Source organism: Procambarus clarkii, chromosome 7 (assembly GCF_040958095.1).
Source record: "Procambarus clarkii isolate CNS0578487 chromosome 7, FALCON_Pclarkii_2.0, whole genome shotgun sequence".
Taxonomy (NCBI): domain Eukaryota; kingdom Metazoa; phylum Arthropoda; class Malacostraca; order Decapoda; family Cambaridae; genus Procambarus; species Procambarus clarkii.
The window spans coordinates 41758694-41780267 of NC_091156.1; the positions used below are offsets into that span (position 1 = coordinate 41758694).

General features: G+C 44.6%; 1 protein-coding gene across 1 annotated transcript in view; it reads left to right on the forward strand.

The window, feature by feature from the left end:
- Nucleotides 1-20090, forward strand: part of LOC123761286 (sulfotransferase 1A1-like) — a 163312-nt gene extending 143222 nt beyond the window's left edge. The window contains exon 6 of the mRNA XM_069314237.1: nt 19858-20090. Coding sequence (XP_069170338.1) covers nt 19858-20075 — 218 coding nt within the window. The 3' untranslated portion in view covers nt 20076-20090. The remainder of the gene's footprint in view (nt 1-19857) is intronic.
- The last annotated feature ends 1484 nt before the right edge of the window (nt 20091-21574 follow it).

The following is a 21574-nucleotide window of genomic DNA, read 5'->3' on the forward strand; positions in this document are numbered from 1 at the left end:
ATGAATACAACTAGATGAATACATACACAATGACAACCCCGTCCTCCCCTTCCCCATGGGGCCAGACACCCGAGTGGACAGCACTCGGGATTATCTTAGGGAACTGGCATTGATCCCTGGCGATGGCAGAAACAAATGGACAGAGTTTTTCACCCTGAAAACCGTGAGTTAACTTCGAAATGTGAAATCATTAATTGGAGTAGTCATGACACTTACATTATCAAGCTGCTGTTGGGAGAGGTTGGTGCCCAAGAACTCATTCAGTGTTCCAAGTTCCTTCTTTATGACAGCTTTAAAGTCTTCATAAAACACAAAGTGCATATAGGGCTCATCCTTTTGCCCCCAGGCCATCATCAGGTTGGGCCAGTAGGGACAGTACAACACTGTCGATACGAATTACATTTAACTCAATGTTTTACATGTGTAAACAAAAGGTTAAGCTTTTAAATTTTGCAATATATAGTTGTTATACAATTATATTTTGGTGATAAGTTATATGAAACAGTTATTTCCGATACTGAAGCAATTATCTTAAGAACACATTAATATTTGATAATTATTTAGAAGTAAAAATTTCAAGAAGACACCGAGTTATTGCAGACCTCAGTATCGTACACTATTACACTACTACCGAGGAGAACTACAACTAAACCGTCAAGAAAAAACAAAGTAAATGCACTTGTGGCCAATACTAACCACCTACTCTAACTGGCTAGAGCAGCCTGATCCCATTTGTCCAAACACAGAAGGTATCCACCTACAACACTCAAACCTGAACACAGTATGCGGTTCCACCATGAAGCCCGTACCTTGTCAAGCACAAGACGAAGATGGAAAAAGTTGAGGTATGCCACTAGGTTAGTCCCAGAACCAAGAGGCACAAGTTACGAGGAAAGGGTAAGGGAACTGCACTTCACGTAGATGAAGACTAAAGAGCTCTGGGACACGTGATCAGTACATACAAAATTCGAGGGAATTTACATGGTAGACAAGGATATATTTTTTTAAAACTGGTGGTACACTCACAAGGGGGACAGGTGGAAGCCGAGTACCCAAATGAGCCACAGACTGAGAAAGAACTTTCAGTATCAGTAGTTGGTAAAGGGAATGCACTAGAATGTGGTGGAGGCCGACTCCATATACAACCTCAAAAATAGATATGAGGGCGCTTCAGAAGCTCAGGAATCTGTTCAAGAGAAGATTGCCTGTAGAGAGGTGGGATCAAAGAACCAAAGCTCAACCCCCGCAAGCACAACTAGTCGAGTACGTACACACACACACACACACACACACACACACACACACACACACACACACACACACACACACACACACACACACAAAGCTGGATTCGCCTACTTTTAACATTTACACGCTTTCCTTCCAATAAAGAAGGAAATACTGAATACAGAACATGTCCGAGGACAATATTTAACAGACTGGCAAGATTCTGCCACCGTTTGAAGTCCTAATCAAACGCCCAACCCATCAACACATCTTGAATTTGTCAGCCAAGTGCTTTCAGTAGAGAATACTATGAACATCACACTTCCTCGGCAACACTACCCAGTGTGAGAATGAAAATTTCCTCTGCTAGTTTTTCTAGATTAGGCCAAAGTGTGCTGCACTCTAGAGAAAAATTCTCATACTACATGCCCATATGTAAAGGCCTGCACAAACCCCAAAGTGAGGGTTGTATTTAGACCACAAGGAAGTCTAACTGCTCTGTGGAAAGAGTTACAGGATTTAACAGGTTTTACTGAGAAATGTGTAGAGGGAGATTTTAAACTGGCAGCCAACGGTTTCAGCGGGGGCCAGGGGAGCAAAGGGCTGAGCGTCGCCTCCCCCCATCCTGTGCGGTGTGACGTTATCCTCCTCCTAGGCCTCCCCCATCCTGTGCGGTGTGACGTCATCCTCCTCCTCGGCCTCCCCCATCCTGTGTGACATCACGAGACGCCACAAGGCCAAGGACTTCATTCGTCGAGGCATGTCAGCCTCGTTTGACTTTTGGGCGGGAACGTCCGTGTTTCGATGTGGCATCGTAGGCTCGCCTGCTTTGCTCCAATTGGTCATGGCAAGGTGGGGGGGGGGCGTCTTTGTGAGTCCCCTAGGCCGCCAAAAGGCAGTCTAGGACCGGCGATGTGAGAGCAAGACGTGTTTGGTGGTGGCGGCCGTGCCTTTGTCGCCACCACCCCAGTTATCGCGGTGTTATCACTATTTCCTCATCACCACAGTGACCCTGCTATCGTGTATAGTGCCTGACTCCAATTTGCGTGATTGTAGGCTGATTAGCAAGAAATTTGAGTGAGAAAAGACACTGTATATGGAACACGTGTTCGGATGAGGCACGAGGCAGTCTCATTGTGTATCAGATGTGGCTCACATCTGATGACATCGGTGATGTGACCAAGATGATATTGACCAACACGTTTGGCAGAAAGTAGGATTGGAAAGGGGTTCCTCAAGTGTTAGAAAAGGCCCCGGATTGTGATTTTGGGGAAATTACGAGTCCGTGTTGTGACATTGAATTCTTCCTCACCCATGTTGTCATTACGCCCACACCAGCATGCCCTGTGTACGAGTCTATATACTTGTGGTTTGTGGGGTGTACGGTGGGGGGGGGGGGGGGGGGGGAGTGCGCATGTGCATTCCCAGGTTCCGTTGTGTATGCCTGCTGGCAACACATGCCGCCTCAACCTTGTGCGCGGCGCCGAGACTGCCTCTCACCACTCTGGCCACACCCTGGGGCCACACCTAGTCGATGCACATGGGAGCATGTTGGGTGATTAGCTGCTGCAGCCTAGAAGTAGAAGTATGTGGATGAATGTGGAAACTGGTAACTTTAGTACTCATTATGTAACTAGCCGTTCCCGGCCACGCGTTTCTGTGGCTCGGCAACGCATTTGCGTTGCTGAGCCACAGCAACCTTCCCCGTCTTCCAGTCCTCCCCACCATTCCCCTTCCCATCATCCTCCGAGCCATTCCTCACTCGCCCATCCCTTCGTCCTCCCTACCATTCCCCCCTTCCCTGTTACCTCCTCCTCTACACCATTCCTTACTCTTATCAACCCCACCATTCTATTCCCCTGTCCCCCCCCCCATCCTTCTTCCAATGGATTCCCAAATTATCTGATTTTCCATCAGAAAATTGAGAACATCAAATGATCTGATGTTCCCATCTCTGAAAGAAAAAATAAACAACGAGAAAAAACTACTCAAAATGAACGGTATGGTAAACAAAGCTCAATTGCAACACAATGGTCACAAAATAATTAAGTCAAAATTAAAATATTGAATTTTTATAGGTTTTGATTTGTCAATGTAATCTCTAACAATGAAATGGAATTCATAACATTTAGAACAGCGGGTGTTGCAATTATGTGCAACAGATGGCGCTGTTTCGAAAAAAAAATTTGTACCTGTCCCAGGTGTGTCATGTATATAGTAGGCATATAAAAACATTAAATGGAACGTTGTCTCAGAATTTCAACGCAATCAGTGAAGATCTTTTGGGAGATTACAGCACGTGTTCTTACGTTTAACGTACTTATTACTTGCGTAACTAACGTACTTACGTTCTTCTTACGTTTACGATAACGTTGCGTGTGCTAACAGGGGGGGGTGTAGTTTTTCAAAAAAGCATGTTTATTTTCCTGTCCTAGGCGAGCCATGTATATAGTAGGTATATAAAAACATGTGCCTATTCAAAATGCAACATTGTGTCAAAACTTCAAATCAATCCGTAAAGAAGATTCGAAGATGCTTCTCATGAAAAACAGTTAAAAAAAAATAAAAAAACTATTTTCTGTCACAGACCTGACATCAATATAGTATGTTTATAAAAACTCGCTCGGATGCGAATGAAACATTGTGAAAATTTCAAAACAATCGGTGAAGAACTTTCGGAGATTAGCGATTTTAAAAACGAACATTTACATTTTTATTTATATAGATGTAGCTACAGTGTCTCAGGGCTGATGTTAAATCGGGTATCAGCTGTTGTCCCATAGCGCCTGCTAAGCGAGGGAAGCAAGGTGTGAGGCATCTGTATTGACGTCAAAGTGACTGTGGGTGGGCACAGACTGACTTGTGACGTAAATGTAGGGTACACACAGAATCACACATGTAGATGTATATGAAATACAAATCGTGTCGACTGGTTCGAGTATGTAAACCGGTCAGTGTGGAGATTTAACCCATATAAATGTTATGTTTATCTGACAATTCAGATCGACTGACAAATCCACTGTGCGCAGTGTCTTGTGACACTAGTAGCCACAATAGCATCCATCCCGCCATGTTTGGTGACTGAGGCAGGACAGTAACGTTAAGCGCTGAAGCAAGATGGCACATCGTCAACGGCCATGCTAAACTGTCCGGGGGGGGGGGGGCAATATAACATTGGTGTACCAACTGAAGCCGACGAATATGGAAGTCAACAATTTACTGCTACATACAACAACAACAAAATAATCTGTTTTGGTATAGGTGAACCAAAACCCTAATTCCAGTAAAAGACAACATAACCAACTATTGTCTCTAAATATCAGAAATCGTAATGGAGGGAAGTTATCGTGAAGCCGTGGGGGCCCATTAGGTAACTATCTGGATGTGGTCTAATCAAAGTTGCTGCAGAAAATGTAATGCTGCTCAGAAATTGCGCGAAATCAAAAAACCTTAAAGTTCCAACTCAAAATTTTACTGCATAGCTGGTAACGCCCAACATGGGGCCCACCATGGGGTCCACCATGGGGGTACATGACCTGATGCAGAACACACGTCTAATTAAGATAACAGGTCAGGTCAATAACGAAGTAGATGTCACCAGATTCCATATGTGCCAATGTTATGCCTGCTTAACCACAAGTCCAACTATACCAATAAGCAATTAAACTGCCATCGTACTATGACACCAAAGTTATAAACCAGCATATACATTAGTGGTACCAGGCAATAGACTACTTCAAGGTCAGCTTCTAATCCATCTGCCAATTTGTCCAAACAGACTACCAAGTGGGTCCGGTGGGTTACTAGACATACAGCCCAGTATAGAAGCCTCTTAAACACTAAAGTTACCATTCAGCAAGAGAACGGAAAAATATTTAAAACCACCAAATACAAGCACTAACAACCGTAACAATTCACGAAGTTATGCCCTGGATGGAAACAAATAATAACTTGCACCTATAGTTAACTGGCAGCTGCCAAATACACAAGTTGTGGAGTCGTGGATGTCGGAAAATCCGACACCATTTAATAATATCATACAGACAGATAATATTGCTGTGTTGTATAAACAAGTTACCCATAGAAAATGTAACTTGTAGTGGAATTTCCATCTATAGAAAATGGGATATCATTACCACATACTATTATAAATTCACCACCTATTATGGTGGTAATTATTCTTAAATACATTAGTCTTTGGACTTTACCATCATAAAAACATCTCATATAAATTAACTTAATTATCAGAATTAAAATAAAGTAAATGTGACCCTTCTATCACTTACTGTCATCTGGACAATGTAGACCAGTAGTGTCAGGGAGGAGGGAGTGGTCAGCCATTGTTATTGTACTTAGACCAGAGGCACGGGAGCAATTCGGCTCCTGTTAATTTTACTTGGACGAAGTGTTATGGAAACCAAAGGTATACCATCATCAACACGCTGTCAACAAATACAAGTTAAGTGTTCTGCCGAAACCCGTTTATCTATCATTTGTGGCCAGTAATGTCATTAGATAGGGTGTTCCGGTTAGATCACGAGATCGCCTCATACTAAAGGTAATTAAGCCTAGGTCTTTATGGTTCCTTGTACAGTGTTTTCTCTGATATAGCTATCATATATTAGGATTCTGGCTTCATAGCTAGTGCCCTTTTGACAGGTCAAGACGAGGAAGCATGCTTTGTGTACCAGTTACTGGGTGATGGAAGCTACCTCAAAGAGGATAATTTGGTGTCTACATCCTAGTTATGCCTGGTGGACTAAGGCCTGCTGTACAAATAAGATAAGGAACCTCTTCAATGTATGTAGTCTAATACTGTAGTTTGATTAGCTGCATATATATAAATTTAATATAAACCCCTCCTAATGTGTTGAGGATCGATTTGTGTGATTACAGAAATACAGTCCACTTAACATCATACAAATTGCTATCGAAGTATATAAATTAACGTAAATATAAATTCTATATAAATTCATATAAATTAAATAAATAAAATCTCACAGGTCGGTTCCCACAGTGGATACTAAATAACGGGGGGGGGGGGGTTGACGACTTTCAGCATACCAATTGTCCTCATGTGGTGCTACACTTTAGTACAGATTAACCAATGTGTTGGCAATGATATAACAAGTCGCATGAATAGTATTTTTTACACCTTAAATATTTCGTTCTGATCGTGTTAGCTTCATCCGAGCATTTAATTTGTGCCACCTTGTCGAGATTTCTCAAACAACACAACTGATTTACTTACAATCATTGTTCATGAAATGTTTGACAAAGTTGTCGAAGGTGCCAGTATAGTTGTGGAACTTTACGTTGCAGAAGTGATAGAATAGCGATACAACCACGTCCTTGGGATCTCTAGCAATGTACACCACCTGAAAAACCATCAAATAACCATTAAGCACCATGATTGAAATTTAGGGTTTAAGATGTAAATTTATTTTTCAAAAAAAATTTAAAATTTATATCCAACTAAGACAACTACAACCTATGGCTTAATAGGAGTTATTAAAAGATAACTACTATTGAACACAGGCTCCCTTCAGAGCCCAAAAGTAAAATCTGGTCATAGCTCTTATGTCCAATGTAGGGCGACTGGAAGTTCAGCTGGAGCCATCTCTTATGAAGGCCAGCGAAAGAACAGTCATAACTAGACCTTAATTAGGTTTATACAAGAAAAAGCTCTCATGGGTCAAGTTACATTTAGCAAGCTTTAAACGATGAAACAATCAATTTCTATGTGGCTTTAAGAAACATTTAAGTAACAAGTATTCTCACTTATGTCTCAAATCTAATCTTATCAAACATGTATCCCAAAGATTTGTGTTCAATTGTGTAATAAATATATTTTTACATATATACACAATAGCTCTATAGACATCCATATATGCAATACACGATTTTAAGTACTATCAACCCCCCCCTCTACTATCAACCCCCCCCCCTCCCTTTAACTTGCCTTCGAAAATGATAGTTTCTGGACCACGTATGCACTATACAAGTGTCAACATGAACAATAAATGTACAGTGGACATCACCATGGTTGTTGCACATAGCTTTAGGAGGTCATTCCTATCTAGAACGGTAACGGTCGACTACAAAATGACAAGACACTTCACTGCACTGCACTGAAGAATTTCCATGCACATTTTTCAAGTTAACAACAACATTTGATCAATAGAGACCGTAACAACAGAGACCATTATGTTGTGCATTTGCAGGGTAAGGATTATATCGTGGGACAAATTACTATGAGTGGCAGGCAAGAAACAATACACGCATCCTAGAAGTCAGGACGTTCAGCAAGGATATGCACAACCGTAAAAGGGACAATGCAGTTCGGGGCAATAAGGAGCAGGGCGGCACTCCATCCAGTGCCTGGGAAAAACTTGTACGGCTAATACGTAACCTGGCCAGAGCCGTTTCCCACCGCCAATTACGGTGGTGTAAAAGACAGACTACACTTTAGAGCATTCAGTGTTACCAATAACATGACCGACGACCCTGTCAACGGACACTGACGAATTAATGACTTCGTAAAAATCAAGAAAAGCCTGTGCGGGAAATTGACCCAGTGCAGATAGCCTCCTCAGCAGCAGAATTTGCAGGATCATTAGGAAAAATAATATGGCTGGTACCAATGCAAAACTACACCATTTAAAATCTGCTGGAGATAAACACTGGAATTTCGACTACCACAGGATGGACTATGTTAAAATGTCAAGAATCATGAAGGCACTGCGAGACTCACTACAATGACAAGGCAATGTCGACAGTGAGATAGCAATGAAGCAGACAAAATGGCAAAGTTCTGTCGGGAAGATGCTAGTCTCCAGGGAAAGGCAACACAGTTGTGATCAGGAAATACAACGGAGTAGCTTGTACCGTCGGATGACTGACCCATCTGTGAAGATTGCAACATAGAAGTTGTGTGAAAAGTGTGAAGAGAGAGAGAAAAAAAAAAATTCACAATTGTAGGAGGGAGTAGAAGCCTTTGCAATGCAAGTCTAGGTTTTGCAAAGATTTGTAATAGTGACCTCTTAATGGGAGCTAGGATGGACCGACACAAATATTGGCAACTAACAATATCTTGCAAGCGAGAGAAAACGGTTAAAAGGTCAAGAGGAACAGGGGCCTACGGAAGAGGCAACTATCAAAGCAGAACAAGCGAGTGTGACGGTGTTGTAGGGACCGCACAAGGTAGCAGAGACAGTAGGGATCACGACGATCTTTTAGAGCCAGGATGCCAGTAAAAACTCACAGGGTCAAGAGTCTAACAACCCCGTACCGGGCCGAACACCAGAGCCGAGGTGTAACCTAGTATGGTGAAGATCATCAAGACGAGGAGTTGAAGGAGAGTCAGACTAGTAAACGAGAGTCATAACCGAGTTTCGACAGCATGCGAGAGGAATGTAAATAGAGTAGCACATCTCTCCAAGTAGTATTGGACAAGACTAAGTTAAAGGCTTTAAAACATTCAACTGCGAGGCAAGAGACGGGAGGCCACCAAGATAATCTTCTCAAATATTAGCCACGGAAGTTTCTAAACTGTATACAAAAGAGGACTGCAATAACGCAAAAACGAAGAATGAGAAACTTTCTTCCTAGTAAAAGTCGTAACCTTTACACATCTGTAGTAGAAAACTTGAGCCATAATTGGTGGCCCCAGGATGACACTGCTTCAATTCCATGTTGAAGCCACTGTTGGAGGAAATTAAGTCATCTCAATGGCAGAGGGTAAGATCAATATAGAAAGTGGAAAAACGCCTAGAAGAAAGGTTGGAAAGAAGGCCATTGAAGGCAACCAGGAAAAATAAAAGTGCTGAGAACACTGCTTTGGGGGTACCCTTTCATTTTGTCGAAAATAGGTAGCGAGAGTGGTACCAAGCCTTGCTCTAAGGGAATGACTAAGAGGGAGCCTTGCAGGAAGAGGGAGATTGCCACGAAGACCTAAATAACTAGGTTGGGACAGTGTCATCTCCAAGTGATGTCATATCCAGGTTCTCTTGTCCCAAGTGAACCAGATTTCTGACAAGGAAGAACACCTGCTTCAAGCCACTCCCCGGTAACTGACGACCCTTCTCGACCTGACCATTCCCTTCCCCACCAGATACGGTTATAACTATTCGGTAAATAAAGTGTGCATGGAGGGAGATGCCATAGCGTCTGAATGTCTTCAGAATCCGCTGCCATAGAACAGCAGACTATCAGAGTAGACGAGTTACAGGAGAAAAACTCTTGGTATAGCTGGAGATATATGCAAAAGGGGCAAAGGGACCAGATTCAAGAAGGGGATTCCGAAAAAGGACAGAGGGAGGAATAAATGAAACAGAGCCATTAGCCGAAAAGTGTGAACCCAGTTCGGACGCGACCGACATCTGATCTGCCACAATAGAACCTTGGAGATGAAATACATGAGAAATCTAGAACAAACTTACTCGTATTAGGCAGTTTTTCAGATCTGGGGGATAGTAGTGTCAATCATAATTAATGAAGATTTCAAACTTCTGCTTAGCCGCACTGATGGCCCCATAGGCCACTGCACTCTTTACCAAATCAAATACGAGAGTCTGCGTTTATTGGCGCTGGCGTTTCTTCCAGGCTGCACGCTTACAGCACACACCCCGAGCAGTCCGATTTCCACCAGGGAACACTTCCGCGTGTCCCGAGACGGAAAAAAAATTAAAGATGCAGATCAGAGGTAACAAACTCACCTAGGAAGGGTGAAAAATGTTACACGGATGGGAAAATGTTATGGAGGTCAAGAACCCGCCGCATGGAAGCCAAATAAAGAGAAGATAAAGAGAAGAATAAAGAGAAGAGTGGGATACATTTTATCAAAGAAATCGTCAGATGAAGAATTACTGTGTGGGGCATCTCCAGTGGGGAAGAGTTTACTCCACCAGAGATGGGAGGAAAAATTGGGACAAAGCTAAATGTAGAAATTAGGGGGATCGACATACTACTGCTGACTAGTTGGGAAGGAAGACAGAATCCAGGTTTACGCTTCTGACATGTACAAGTACCAGGAGACATGTACTGTGCGATAGCCTCCACAGTCTCTGTAGGAGAGGAAGGTCGTGATAGGACACGGCGGAGATGACCGGCAGGAGGATGACATCGGTCACGTGTCGTGAAACTGCGGAAAAAAAATGAGGGCTGAAAATAGACATGGGATTGGGAAGGGAATGGTGCAGTGGAGAGAAGAGGGAGGATGGAGAAATAACAATGAACTAAACTGCAGGAGAAGATTGGTAGGGAAGCGCGAGGTAGATTCTGCGGTCAGAATGGGGAGGAGCGGAAAACGGAGTTACTGGAGATATTTTGGTTTAAGGCCTGGCAACTGTTGTGGAAGCTAGAAAGAGGCGAGTAGTGGAGGAGAAGAGTGATGCAACACTAGCTCAAGTCATGTCAGAAAGAGTTTAGATATTTACCTTTGCATCTTGCTCCAAGGGAAAAATCTGATCAATGTTTAATGTTGAGAATGGCTTTCTCAAATTCTTAGTGTATGCATGAGCGCAAGAAGGCAGGGTTGGCGTCACCGCAAGTCATGTAGCGAGGCTGGGGAGAAAAACCATTCGATCTTTTAATGGCCTCTGTCTCCACACAGGGACACGGCCTCTTGTGATGGTCTATTGACATGTCCAAATTTCCAACACCTATTGCAGAGGTGTAATTAAGGAACTGATGAATCTACACAGATCTTTAAGACAGATTTCCTACGGGAGGAGCTATGACAGCGGAAACAATGTCAAGACGAAACGCAGGACGAGACCAGTATTAAAAAGACATTTCCTTTCAGTGTCGTAAAGGACAGGGGGTCTTAAGAAGAGACTGGCAAGGCTTCCTACCCATGTTCTAAAACTTCCTTCCAACACAGCAAAAGAGCTAAAAGTGCTGTAGGGAGCCAGCAGTTTGCCTGAGAGGCAAGACAACAAAATGAGCGCCGGTCCCTCAATCTGCTCACCAAGTAAAAGTAGCAGCTAAGTGAATTTTGGTTGTGGGAGATTCCCAGGCAAGGTATTTGGATAGAGCCTTGTGTCAGGAGGAGGAACAGGTTAATTAAGGGTTTACTATCCGGGAGCAGGGATTGGGGATATAGTAAACGTGTATGATATGGCAGGAGATGGAAACTCATTTTTATGAGTGCAGGTGGAAATGCTGTAGGACGAATTAGGAGTGAAGAACTGATACAGAGGTTAAAGACCGCCATATAATTAGTTAGGAGCAAGGGATGACTCAATCATGTATGGCATTCTTCCAAGTAAGGGTGTTCGAAATTAATGGTTGTCGAAGACTCGACTGCCGACCTGACAATTTAAATTGAATGCAATATCATTCATTGGTAACCGAACACTTAAAGAAGTGTCATGTATGCTCGGGATGGGGTGCATTTATCTAGAACTGGGGGTTGTTGCAGTTGCCAACTCGATGGAAACATGTGGTTGGAGGGGTTTGTTTGTGGTTAAACTTAATAGTTAGGGGTATGAGAATTGACATGAAGAGGCCAATAAACGTTTGTGCTGGTGGTGGGGGGGGGGGGTAATTGGCAAAACTAACATGGAAGGAGAAGAGCTTCAAAATAAAAACACTTAAGGTATATTATATGAACAGTTAGAGTCTAAGAAACAAAATATGTTATTTAAGGGCTCTTGTCTGCAGAAAACATTATTGCACTTAACGAAACAAGGATGAATGGAGAAAATAGAACTATTAGCCGAATATCAAACGGATTTCTACCATTTCTCATAGTAGACAAGGAGGGGGAGTAGCCACAGCCCGCCTGTCGGTGCGGGCTGATGTCCATCGCTCTCCAAACGGCCGTCATGTGTGCTCTCGTTCAGCTTCTCCTGTTGAGACGCTAGAATCCGTTGCCCAGTACGTGGTTGCTGGAACACCTGTCTCTTTACGTCAGAAGCGTAAACCTGGCTCCTCTCCTTCCTCCTCCCCGGCGGGTAAGGAGGTTTCGCTTTCTTCCTCGGCCCCTACTTCTGCCTCTCTCGCTCCTTCCCCTCCCATTTCGGTGGTTGCGCCCCCTGTTCCTGCTATGGAGGTTTCTTTAGCCCCCGTTTCCCTCTCAGTTGCTGCCCTTTCTGAAGTGCGCTCCCCTCTTTCTACCCCTCCTCTTCCTGCTGCTGTCCTTGCCTGCTCCTCACCGTTGTCTCCTCCTCCTCTTCTTCTTCCTCCTCCTCCGGACCCCGCCCGCCCACCTCTGATCTGTTCTCCCGTTTCCTTCCCTCCGTCTTTGCTCAGTTTACCTATGCCCCCTAACCCTGACTTTGCTGACCCTGATCCCGACCCTGATCCCGACCCTGATATTCTTTAACGTGCTCTGTTGATCTTTCGCCTTTGTTTCTTCCTTGTTCTCTGTTTTTGACCTTTCTCTTCTCATCGTTGTCCATTCTTCAATGGAACGTTCGAGGTTATTACGCTAATTTCCTCGAACTCCAACTTCTGATTTCGCTGTTTTCGCCCCTTTGTGTCTGTCTCCAGGAGCCGATGCTTGGTGCTCGTCCTGGTCGTTTTCGTGGCTATTCCTTTCTCTCCCCCCCCCCCCCAGCTGTTGCTGGGGCTTCTAATTCTTCAGCTCTTTTGATTCGTGCTGATGTTCCCTTTGTTCCTTTACTTTTTCCTTCACCTCTCCATTGTTCTGCTGCTCGTGTCTTTGTGGGGAAATGGTACACTGTTTGTTCCATTTATCTCCCCCTCGAGTGTCCCGCTTTCTCTTCCTGATTTGAAACACCTCCTGGACTCCTTGCCGGAGCCTGTGTTCCTGCTGGGTGACTTCAATTGTCGTCATTCTCTTTGGGGTGACGTTCTGACGAATACCCGGGGTCGCCTTCTTGAGCCGTTTCTCCTCTCTTCTTCCCTGTCTCTTCTGAACTCTGGTGAGCCCACTCATTTGGACTCTTGGACTCGCACCCTTTCTTGTCTTGATCTTTCTCTCTGCTCTTCTTCTCTTTACTTAGATTTCACGTAGCAGGTTCTTGATGACCTCCATGGAAGTGATCATTTCCCCATCCTTGTTTCCTTTTTCTCTTTTCGCCCTTCCCTCTCTTTCCCTAGGTGGCAGTTTGCTAAGGCGGACTGGACCCTATTTTCCCTCAGTGCTACTCTCTCTGACCTCTCCCTTCTCCCCCTCTCTCGCACTCTCCTCCTTTTTCATAACACTGTCTTCAACGCTGCCCTCCGCTCTATCCCTCGCTCTTCCTCCCGGGGTCCACGGAAGTGCGTTCCCTGGTGGAATGCGGACTGTGCTCGGGCTGTCCGCTGTAAGCGTGCAGCCTGGAAGAGGCACCGCCGTAGGCAGACGACCGATTCTTTTTTCTTTCGGAAAGCGAGTGCGGTGGCCCGTAGGGCCATCCGTACGGCTAAACGTGAATGTTGGGCATCTTATGTCTCGACGATTACGTCCGAAACCCCTCTGGCCCAGATCTGGAAGCGTATCCGCAAGATAGCGGGTAAGTTCGTTCCCGATGTTTCACCGGTCCTTCACCTCCATGATACTCTTGTGGAGGACCCATTGCAGGTCGCTTCCGAACTGGGTTCCCACTTTTCTGTTAGCTCTGGTCTTCATCTTCCCCAATCTTTCCTTCTTCGTAAACCTGTCCTTGAGTCTCGTCCTTTAGATTTCTGCACTCGTCTTCAGCTTCCCTATAATGATCCCTTCTCTCTCTGAACTTCGTTCTGCCCTGGCCCTCTGCAGTTCTATGGCGGCGGGCTCCGATGGTATTCATTATGAGATGCTTCGCCATCTCCCTCCGAGCACGTCTCGGTATTTACTGAGTCTGTATAATCGGATCTGGGAGTCGTCGTCAGTCCCTGAGGACTGGCTCGATGCCGTTGTCCTCCCTGTTCATAAACCGGGGTCTCTGGGTACTTCCCCTAAGGACTTTCGCCCTATTGCTCTCACAAGTTGTGTCTGCAAACTCTTTGAACATATGGTTAACGTTCATCTGATGTGGTTCCTGGAACACCATCACCTCCTCTCCCCTTCTCAATTTGGTTTCCGCAAGTGCCGCAGCACGACAGATGTCCTGGTGAACTTGGAGGTCTATATTCGTACTGCTTTTGCTGCGAAGACCTCCGTTGTTGCCGTCCTTTTTGACCTGGAAAAGGCTTAAGACACCACTTGGCGTTATCATATCCTATCTCAACTTCATTCTTTTGGCCTTCGTGGTCATCTCCCTCTCTTTCTCCGCAGCTTCCTCTCTCGTCGTTCCTTTCGGGTGCGCCTTGGTACCGCGCTCTCTCCCTCTTTTCAGCAATACGAAGGTGTGCCCCAGGGTAGTGTTCTGAGCACTACTCTTTTTTCTGGTTGCCCTCAATGGTCTTCTTTCCTCTCTTCCTTCTGGTGTCTTCTCCGCTCTCTGTCGATGATCTTACCCTTTGTTGTCAGGGTGATGATTCGCCTCTCCTTCAACGTCGGCTTCAACTTGCAATTGATGCTGTGTCGTCTTGGGCCACAGATCATGGCTTAAAGTTCTCTACTTCTAAGACTTGTGCCATGACTTTTACGCGGAAACGGGTTGTTCTTCGTCCCTCTTTGTCCCTTTATGGTCATCCCCTTGAATTCAAAGATTCCGCGAAGCTTTTGGGGTTATTCCTTGACACTCGTTTGTCTTGGTCTCCCCATATCTCTTACCTCTGTGTTGAGTGCTCTAAGGCCCTTACCCTCCTTCGGGTCTTGTCCCATACTTCTTGGGGGGCAGATAGGCGCGCACTCCTTGCTTTACATTCCTCTCTCGTCCTGTCTAAGCTCGATTATGGTTGCCCTACTTACTCCTCTGCTTCTCCTTCTACTCTTCGCTGTCTTGATGCTTTGCACCATACTGGGTTGCGCCTCAGTTCTGGTGCCTTTCGTTCGACTCCCATCCTTAGCTTGTATGTTGACACTGGCTTCCTGTCTCTCCAGGACCGCCGTGATCAGCTACTGTCTTCGCTATCTTGCGCGGTCCTTGCAACATCCTTCCTCTCGCCTCTGTCGTGCTTTAACTTTTACCTTTCCTGCGGTTCCTGTTACTCTTCACCACCTCCCTCTTTCTGTCCGGTTATCTCGCCTACAGGATTCTTTCCGTTCGTATTTCTGATGTTTCTCCTCGTGTTCCTTCTTTGCCCCCGTGGAGGGTCCCTCTTCCGCGGTTTTGTACATCCTTGACCCGTGTCACTAAAGCTTTTACCCCTCCTACGGTTCTAAAACGCCTTTTCCTCGAGCACTTTTCTTCTCACTCCCGCTCCGTTTGTCTTCACCGATGGGTCTAAGTCAGCGGACGGTGTTGGCTACTCTGTTGTTTTTCCTGATCGCATTTATGTGTCGCTTGCCTCCGGAGACTAGCATCTTTACAGCGGAACTTTATGCTATTCTCTATGCTCTTCGTCTCCTGCTTTCTCGTTGTCAGTCTTCCTTTGTAGTTGTTGTTGACTCTCGTAGTGCCCTCATGGCTCTCGGGTCCTTTAATCCGGTTCATCCAGTAGTTGAGATCCAGCATTGGCTGTTTCTCGTTCACAGTAAATTTAAGTCGGTTGAGTTTTGTTGGGTTCCCAGCCATATTGGTGTCTTTAAATGAGCGTGCGGATGCTGCCGCCAAGGAAGCTGTCTGCTCTTGTCCCATCTCTCGTAAAGGCATTCCGTATTCCGACTTTTACCCGGTTATCCATTCCTCAGTCCTTACCCGTTGGCAGGCTTCTTGGTTGTCTGTTACTGGTAACAAGCTACATGCTCTTAAATGTTGTTTCCTCGTGGCCGTCCTCTTTCCACCGTAACCGGCGGTGGGAAACGGCTCTGGCGAGGTTGCGTATTGGCCATACTCGCTTAACCCATGGTCACTTGATGGAGCGCCGCCCTGCTCCTTATTGTCCTAGTTGCATTGTCCCTCTTACGGTCGTGCGTGTCCTTCTTGAATGTCCTGACTTCCATGTGTGTGTCTTGCTTTCCGACCGCCCCTCGCGGTCACCTGTCCCTCGATAGAATTCTTGGTGACTCGGATACTTTTGATATCGTTCGCCTTATGCGTTTTTGTTCTCGTATTGGCATCCTTGGTGATATTTAGCGCCCTCTGATTATTTTGCGTATTTGATGGTGCTACATAGCCTTCCCGGTTTGGTGCCTTCTTTTGATAATTACTTACTTGCTTCCAATCTTCTTTACGGATTGCTTTGAAGGTTTGACACAACTTTGCATTTTCAATAGGCACATGGTTTTTATATACCTACTTTATACATGGCTCACCTGTGAAAGGATATTTTTTTTTTTAACTGCCCCCCTTTCTTAAACGTAAGAACACGCACTGTAATCTCCCAAAGTTCTTCATTGATTGCTTGGAAATTGACACAACGTTCCATTCGAATGTGGTTTTTATATGCCTACTATATACATACAGACCTGGGAGAGGAACAAACTTTATTTTCAAAAGGCACCATTTGTTGCATGTAATTGCAACACACCCGCTAAACTAAATGTTATGAATTCCATTTCATTATTAGATTCCCTTGATAAATCAAAACCTATGAAAATTAAATTTATTTTAATTTTGATTTAATTATTTTGTAGCATTGCGTTGGAATTCGTCTTTTTACCATACCATTCATTTTGCGAGTAGTTTTTTCTCATTTTTTTTTCTATCAGAGATGGGAACATGACATCATTTGAGGTTCTTAATTTTCTGATGGGTAATCGGATAATTTGGGAATGTATTTGACGAGGGATTGGGGAATGGTGGGAAGTAGGGGATGGTGGGGACAGGGGAATAGAGAATGGTGGGGTGGACAAGAGAGTAAGGAATAGTGCAGAGGACGAGATAACAGGGGAGGGGGTTTGGTAGGGATGGGCGAGTGAGGAATGGTTGAGAGGATGAGGGAAGGGGGATAGTGGGAAGGACTGTAAGATGGCAAGGTTGCTGTGGCTCGGCAACCCATCTGCGTTGCCGAGCCACAGAAACGCGTGGCCGGGAACGGCTAGTTACATAATGAGTACTGAAGTTACCAGTTTCCACATTCATCCACATACTTCTACTTCTAGGCTGCAGCAGCTAATCACCCAACATGCTCCCATGTGCATCGACTAGGTGTGGCCCCAGGGTGTGGCCAGAGTGGTGAGAGGCAGTCTCGGCGCCGCGCACAAGGTTGAGGCGGCATGTGTTGCCAGCAGGCATACACAACGGAACCTGCGAATGCACATGCACACTCCCTCTTCCCCCCCTTTCCCACCACCACCGTACACTCCACAAACCACAAGTATATGGACTCGTACACAGGGCATAATGGCAACATGGGTGAGGAAGAATTCAATGTTCCAACACTGACTTGTAATTTCCCAAAAATCACAAACCGGGGCCTCTTCTAACACTTGAGAAACCCCCTTCCGAATCCTACTTTCTGCCAAGCATCTTGGTCAATATCACCGATGACATCAGATGTTAGCCACATGTGATACACAACGAAGCTGCCTCGTGCCTCATCCGAACGTGTTCCTTAAACAGTCTTTTCTCGCTCAAATTTCTTGCTAATCGGCCTACGATCACGCAAATTGGATCCAGGCACTATCCACGATAGCAGGGTTACTGTGGTGATGAGGAAATAGTGATAACACCGCGATAACAGGGGTGGTGGCGACCGAGACACGGCCGCTACCACCAAACACGTCTTGCTCTCACAACGCCGCCATTTGTTCGACCATTCCTGCAGCTTGTCCAGGTCTCTTTGAAGCCTCGAGCTGTCCTCTGCCCCAATCCTTCTCATAATTTTGGCGTCGTCAGCAAACATTGAGAGGAAAGAGTCTATCCCCTCTGGGAGATCATTTACGTATATCAGAAACGGGATAGGTCCAAGTGCAGAGCCTTGTGGGACTCCACTGGTGTCTTCACGCCATTCTGAGGTCTCACCCCTCACTGTAACTCTGCTTCCTTTTGCTTAGGTACTCCCTTATCCACTGGAGCGCCCTACCAGTTAAGCCTGTCTGTTTCTCCAGCTTGTGCATCAACCTTTTATGGGGTACTGTGTCAAAGGCTTTCAGACAGTTAAAAAAAAAAAAAAAAAAAAAAAAAAAAAAAAAAAAAAAATATAATTGCAGTCTGCACATCCTTCTCTTTCTTGCTTAATCTTTGTCACCTGATCGTAGAATTCTACGATCAAGCCTGTCAGTAAAGATTTACCCTCCCTACACCCATGTTGATGGGTTGTCACGAAGTTTCTTCTCTCCAGATGTGTTACTAGGTTTCTCTCACAATCTTTTCCATCACCTTGCATGGTATGAAAGTTAAGGACACTGGCCTGTAGTTCAGGGCCTCTTGTCTGTCACCCTTTTTGTATATTGGTACTACATTAGCAGTCTTCTATTTCTCGTAGGTCTCCCAGTGACCTACTATACACTATGGAGAGTGGCAAGCAAAGTGCTCATGCACACTTTCAATACCCATGGTGAGATTCCGTCTGGCCCAACAGCTTTTCTCGCATCCAGCTCCAATAGGTGCTTCTTGACCTCATCTCTTATAATTTCGAACCTTTCCAAGGTCACCTGGTTTGCTGCCACCTCTCCTAGCGCCGAGACTTCTCCCCGTTCTATTGTAAAGACCTCCTGTGATCTTTTGTAGAGTTCTTCACATACCTCTGTCATTCTGTGTGTACCTGTTCTCGCCCACCCTAAGTTTCATCACCTGTTCCTTCACTGTTGTCTTCCTCCTGATGTGACTGTGTAGTAGCTTTGGTTTGTGTGTGTGTGTGTGTGTGCACGCACGTGTGCACGTACGTACGTACACTCGACTAGTGTTGCTTGTGGGGGTTGAGCTTTGGCTCTTTCGTCCCGTCAATCTACTCTTGTACAGATTCCTGAGCTTCTGAAGCGCCCTCGTATCTACATTTGAGGTTGTATATGGAGTCGGCCTCCACCACATTCTAGTGCAATCCCATTACTAACTACTGACACTGAAAGTTCTTTCTCAGGCTGTGGCTTATTTGGGTACTCGGCTTCCACCTGTTCCCCTTGTGAGTGTACCACCAGTTTTTTTTAAATATATCCGTGTCTACCCTGTAAATTCCCTCGAATTTTGTATGTAGTGATCGTGTCCCCGAGCTCTTTAGTCTTCCATCTACGTGAAGTTCAATCGCCCTTTCCTAGTAACTTGTGCCTCTTGGGTCTGGGACTAACCTAGTGGCATACCTCAACTTTTTTCAATCTTGGTCTTGTGCTTGACAAGGTACGGGCTTCATGCTGGGGCCGCATACTGTGTTCAGGTTTGAGTGTTGTGCAGTGTTGTAGGTGGGTACCTTCTGTGTTTGGACAAATGGGATCAGGCTGCTCTAGCCAGTTAGTGTAGGTGGTTAGTATTGGCCACAAGTGCAAGTACTTTTTTTCTTGACAGTTTGTTGCAGTTCTCCTCGGTAGTAGTGTAATAGTGTGCGATATTGAGGTCTGCAATAACTCCTATTGTCTTCTTGAAATTTTAACTTCTAAAAAATTATCAAATATTAATGTGTTCTTAAGATAATTTTTTCAGTATCGGAAATAACTGCATTTCATATAGCTTATCTCCAAAATATAATTGTATAATAACTATATATTGCAAAATTTAAAGGCTTAACCTTTTGTTTACACATGTAAAACATTGAGTTAAACGTAATTCCTCTCTGCAGTGTTGTACTGTCCCTACTGGCCCAACCTGATGATGGCCTGGGGGCAAAAGGATGAGCCCTATATGCACTTTGTCTTTTATGAAGACTTTAAAGCTGACATAAAGAAGGAACTTGGAAAACTGAATGAGCTCTTGGGCACCAACCTCTCCCAACAGCAGCTTGATAATGTAAGTGTCATGATTACTCCTCCTATTAATGATTTCACATTTCGAAGTTAACTCACGGTTCTAGGGGGTAGCTCACGGGATAAGGGATGCTGGCTTAAGTTGGCTCTCGGAACTAGTCTGGTATAAATATTTTATCCCATTTACTGAGTTGAGGGAGGTGTTGTCCCAGGGCTGTTCTGGGACCTATTTAGCAATATTACATTTATTATGGCGACATTAATACAGCATTATTTGCTAATGTTCAAACTACTCAAATCGGGCAGAACATGAATTGTGAACACAAAGGACAAAAGACTACCTAAGGGTTTAAAAATTTAAGGAAGATTGGCAGATGGAGTTTATACATTGAAGAAAACACAAATGGAGCGTTGTAGTGATAAATACCAATTGCTCGTTGGTACTTTGAAAGTGTATTGACGATTGAAATGACTCTTTAGAAATGAGAAATTAGAAATGACTCAAAAACGAAGCTATAGCTAATAAATTCCCTGTAACCTACCTTACCCCACTATTGTCAACCTATGTCTGTTTTTTTTTTTAAACGACACTGTTTGTCTACCTAATTGTATTTGTGCTGCTTTTTCAGCCATGTTCCCCCTTTTTTATCTCTTTTTTTTTTTTATTTGTTCTCAACTCATTTTATTCTTTATGCTCAATTAGTATTAAGCTTTAGTCATTTAAGTTTTTCATGCCCGAAACGCTTTGCGTAATAGTGGCTTTAGGCATTATATGTACTAGCCCTATCTATAAATCCATCATTCTTTGTAAAATCTCTTGTATTTTACCTAAATTATTTATTTAAGTAAAACAAAATATTACTTGTTTATTTAGTTAAGTACCTTACCTAAATAAACATTTTTTTATTTTTTATTTATTATTATTATTTATATGAGGGAGTGTGTGTTATGGCCCTTTTGGGATGCAACGGGGTTCTCACTCTGATGTTGTTAGAGGAAGATATATGTATCCGTTCCCAAGCCAGTAGTGGCTATCAAGGGATGAGATCCGTGACGCAAGTAACTTAAAAGGGAGTAGGGAAAGAAAGTTAAGAACTTAATATTATAATCAACACCATCACCGTTTAAATATATAAAATTAATGAGTGCACAAGGGGGAGGAGTATTAACACTAAACAAGGGGATTATTCACAATGTAGTCTTCTGCTGAAGACTGGATCAAGAAGCTAGGTGCCGAGTCTGCGGTGCTTTCTTCGTGGCCTCAAGACGTGTCCTCTGAGAATGCCGAGCCTACCCTGGCCACAGGTCAGCCACAACACAGGTCCACTGGGGGCACCGTCGTGGAGGGCATCAACCACACGTCCAGCTGGTCTGCTGGCAGGTACTGAGCCACCAAGGCTGGTACGGCCACTCCACGAACGATATAAGGGGTACGCCCTAGACAGGAGTCTCGTGTGATATCACAAATCACCCTCCTGTCCTCAATACCCCAGTGGATTATCGTCTCCAACAGTCGGTCCCGGGTAAATCCTTTCACTGCCACTCCACTGGCAGGCTAACACACCACAGTGTTCTTCCGGGGGGACGACGTCA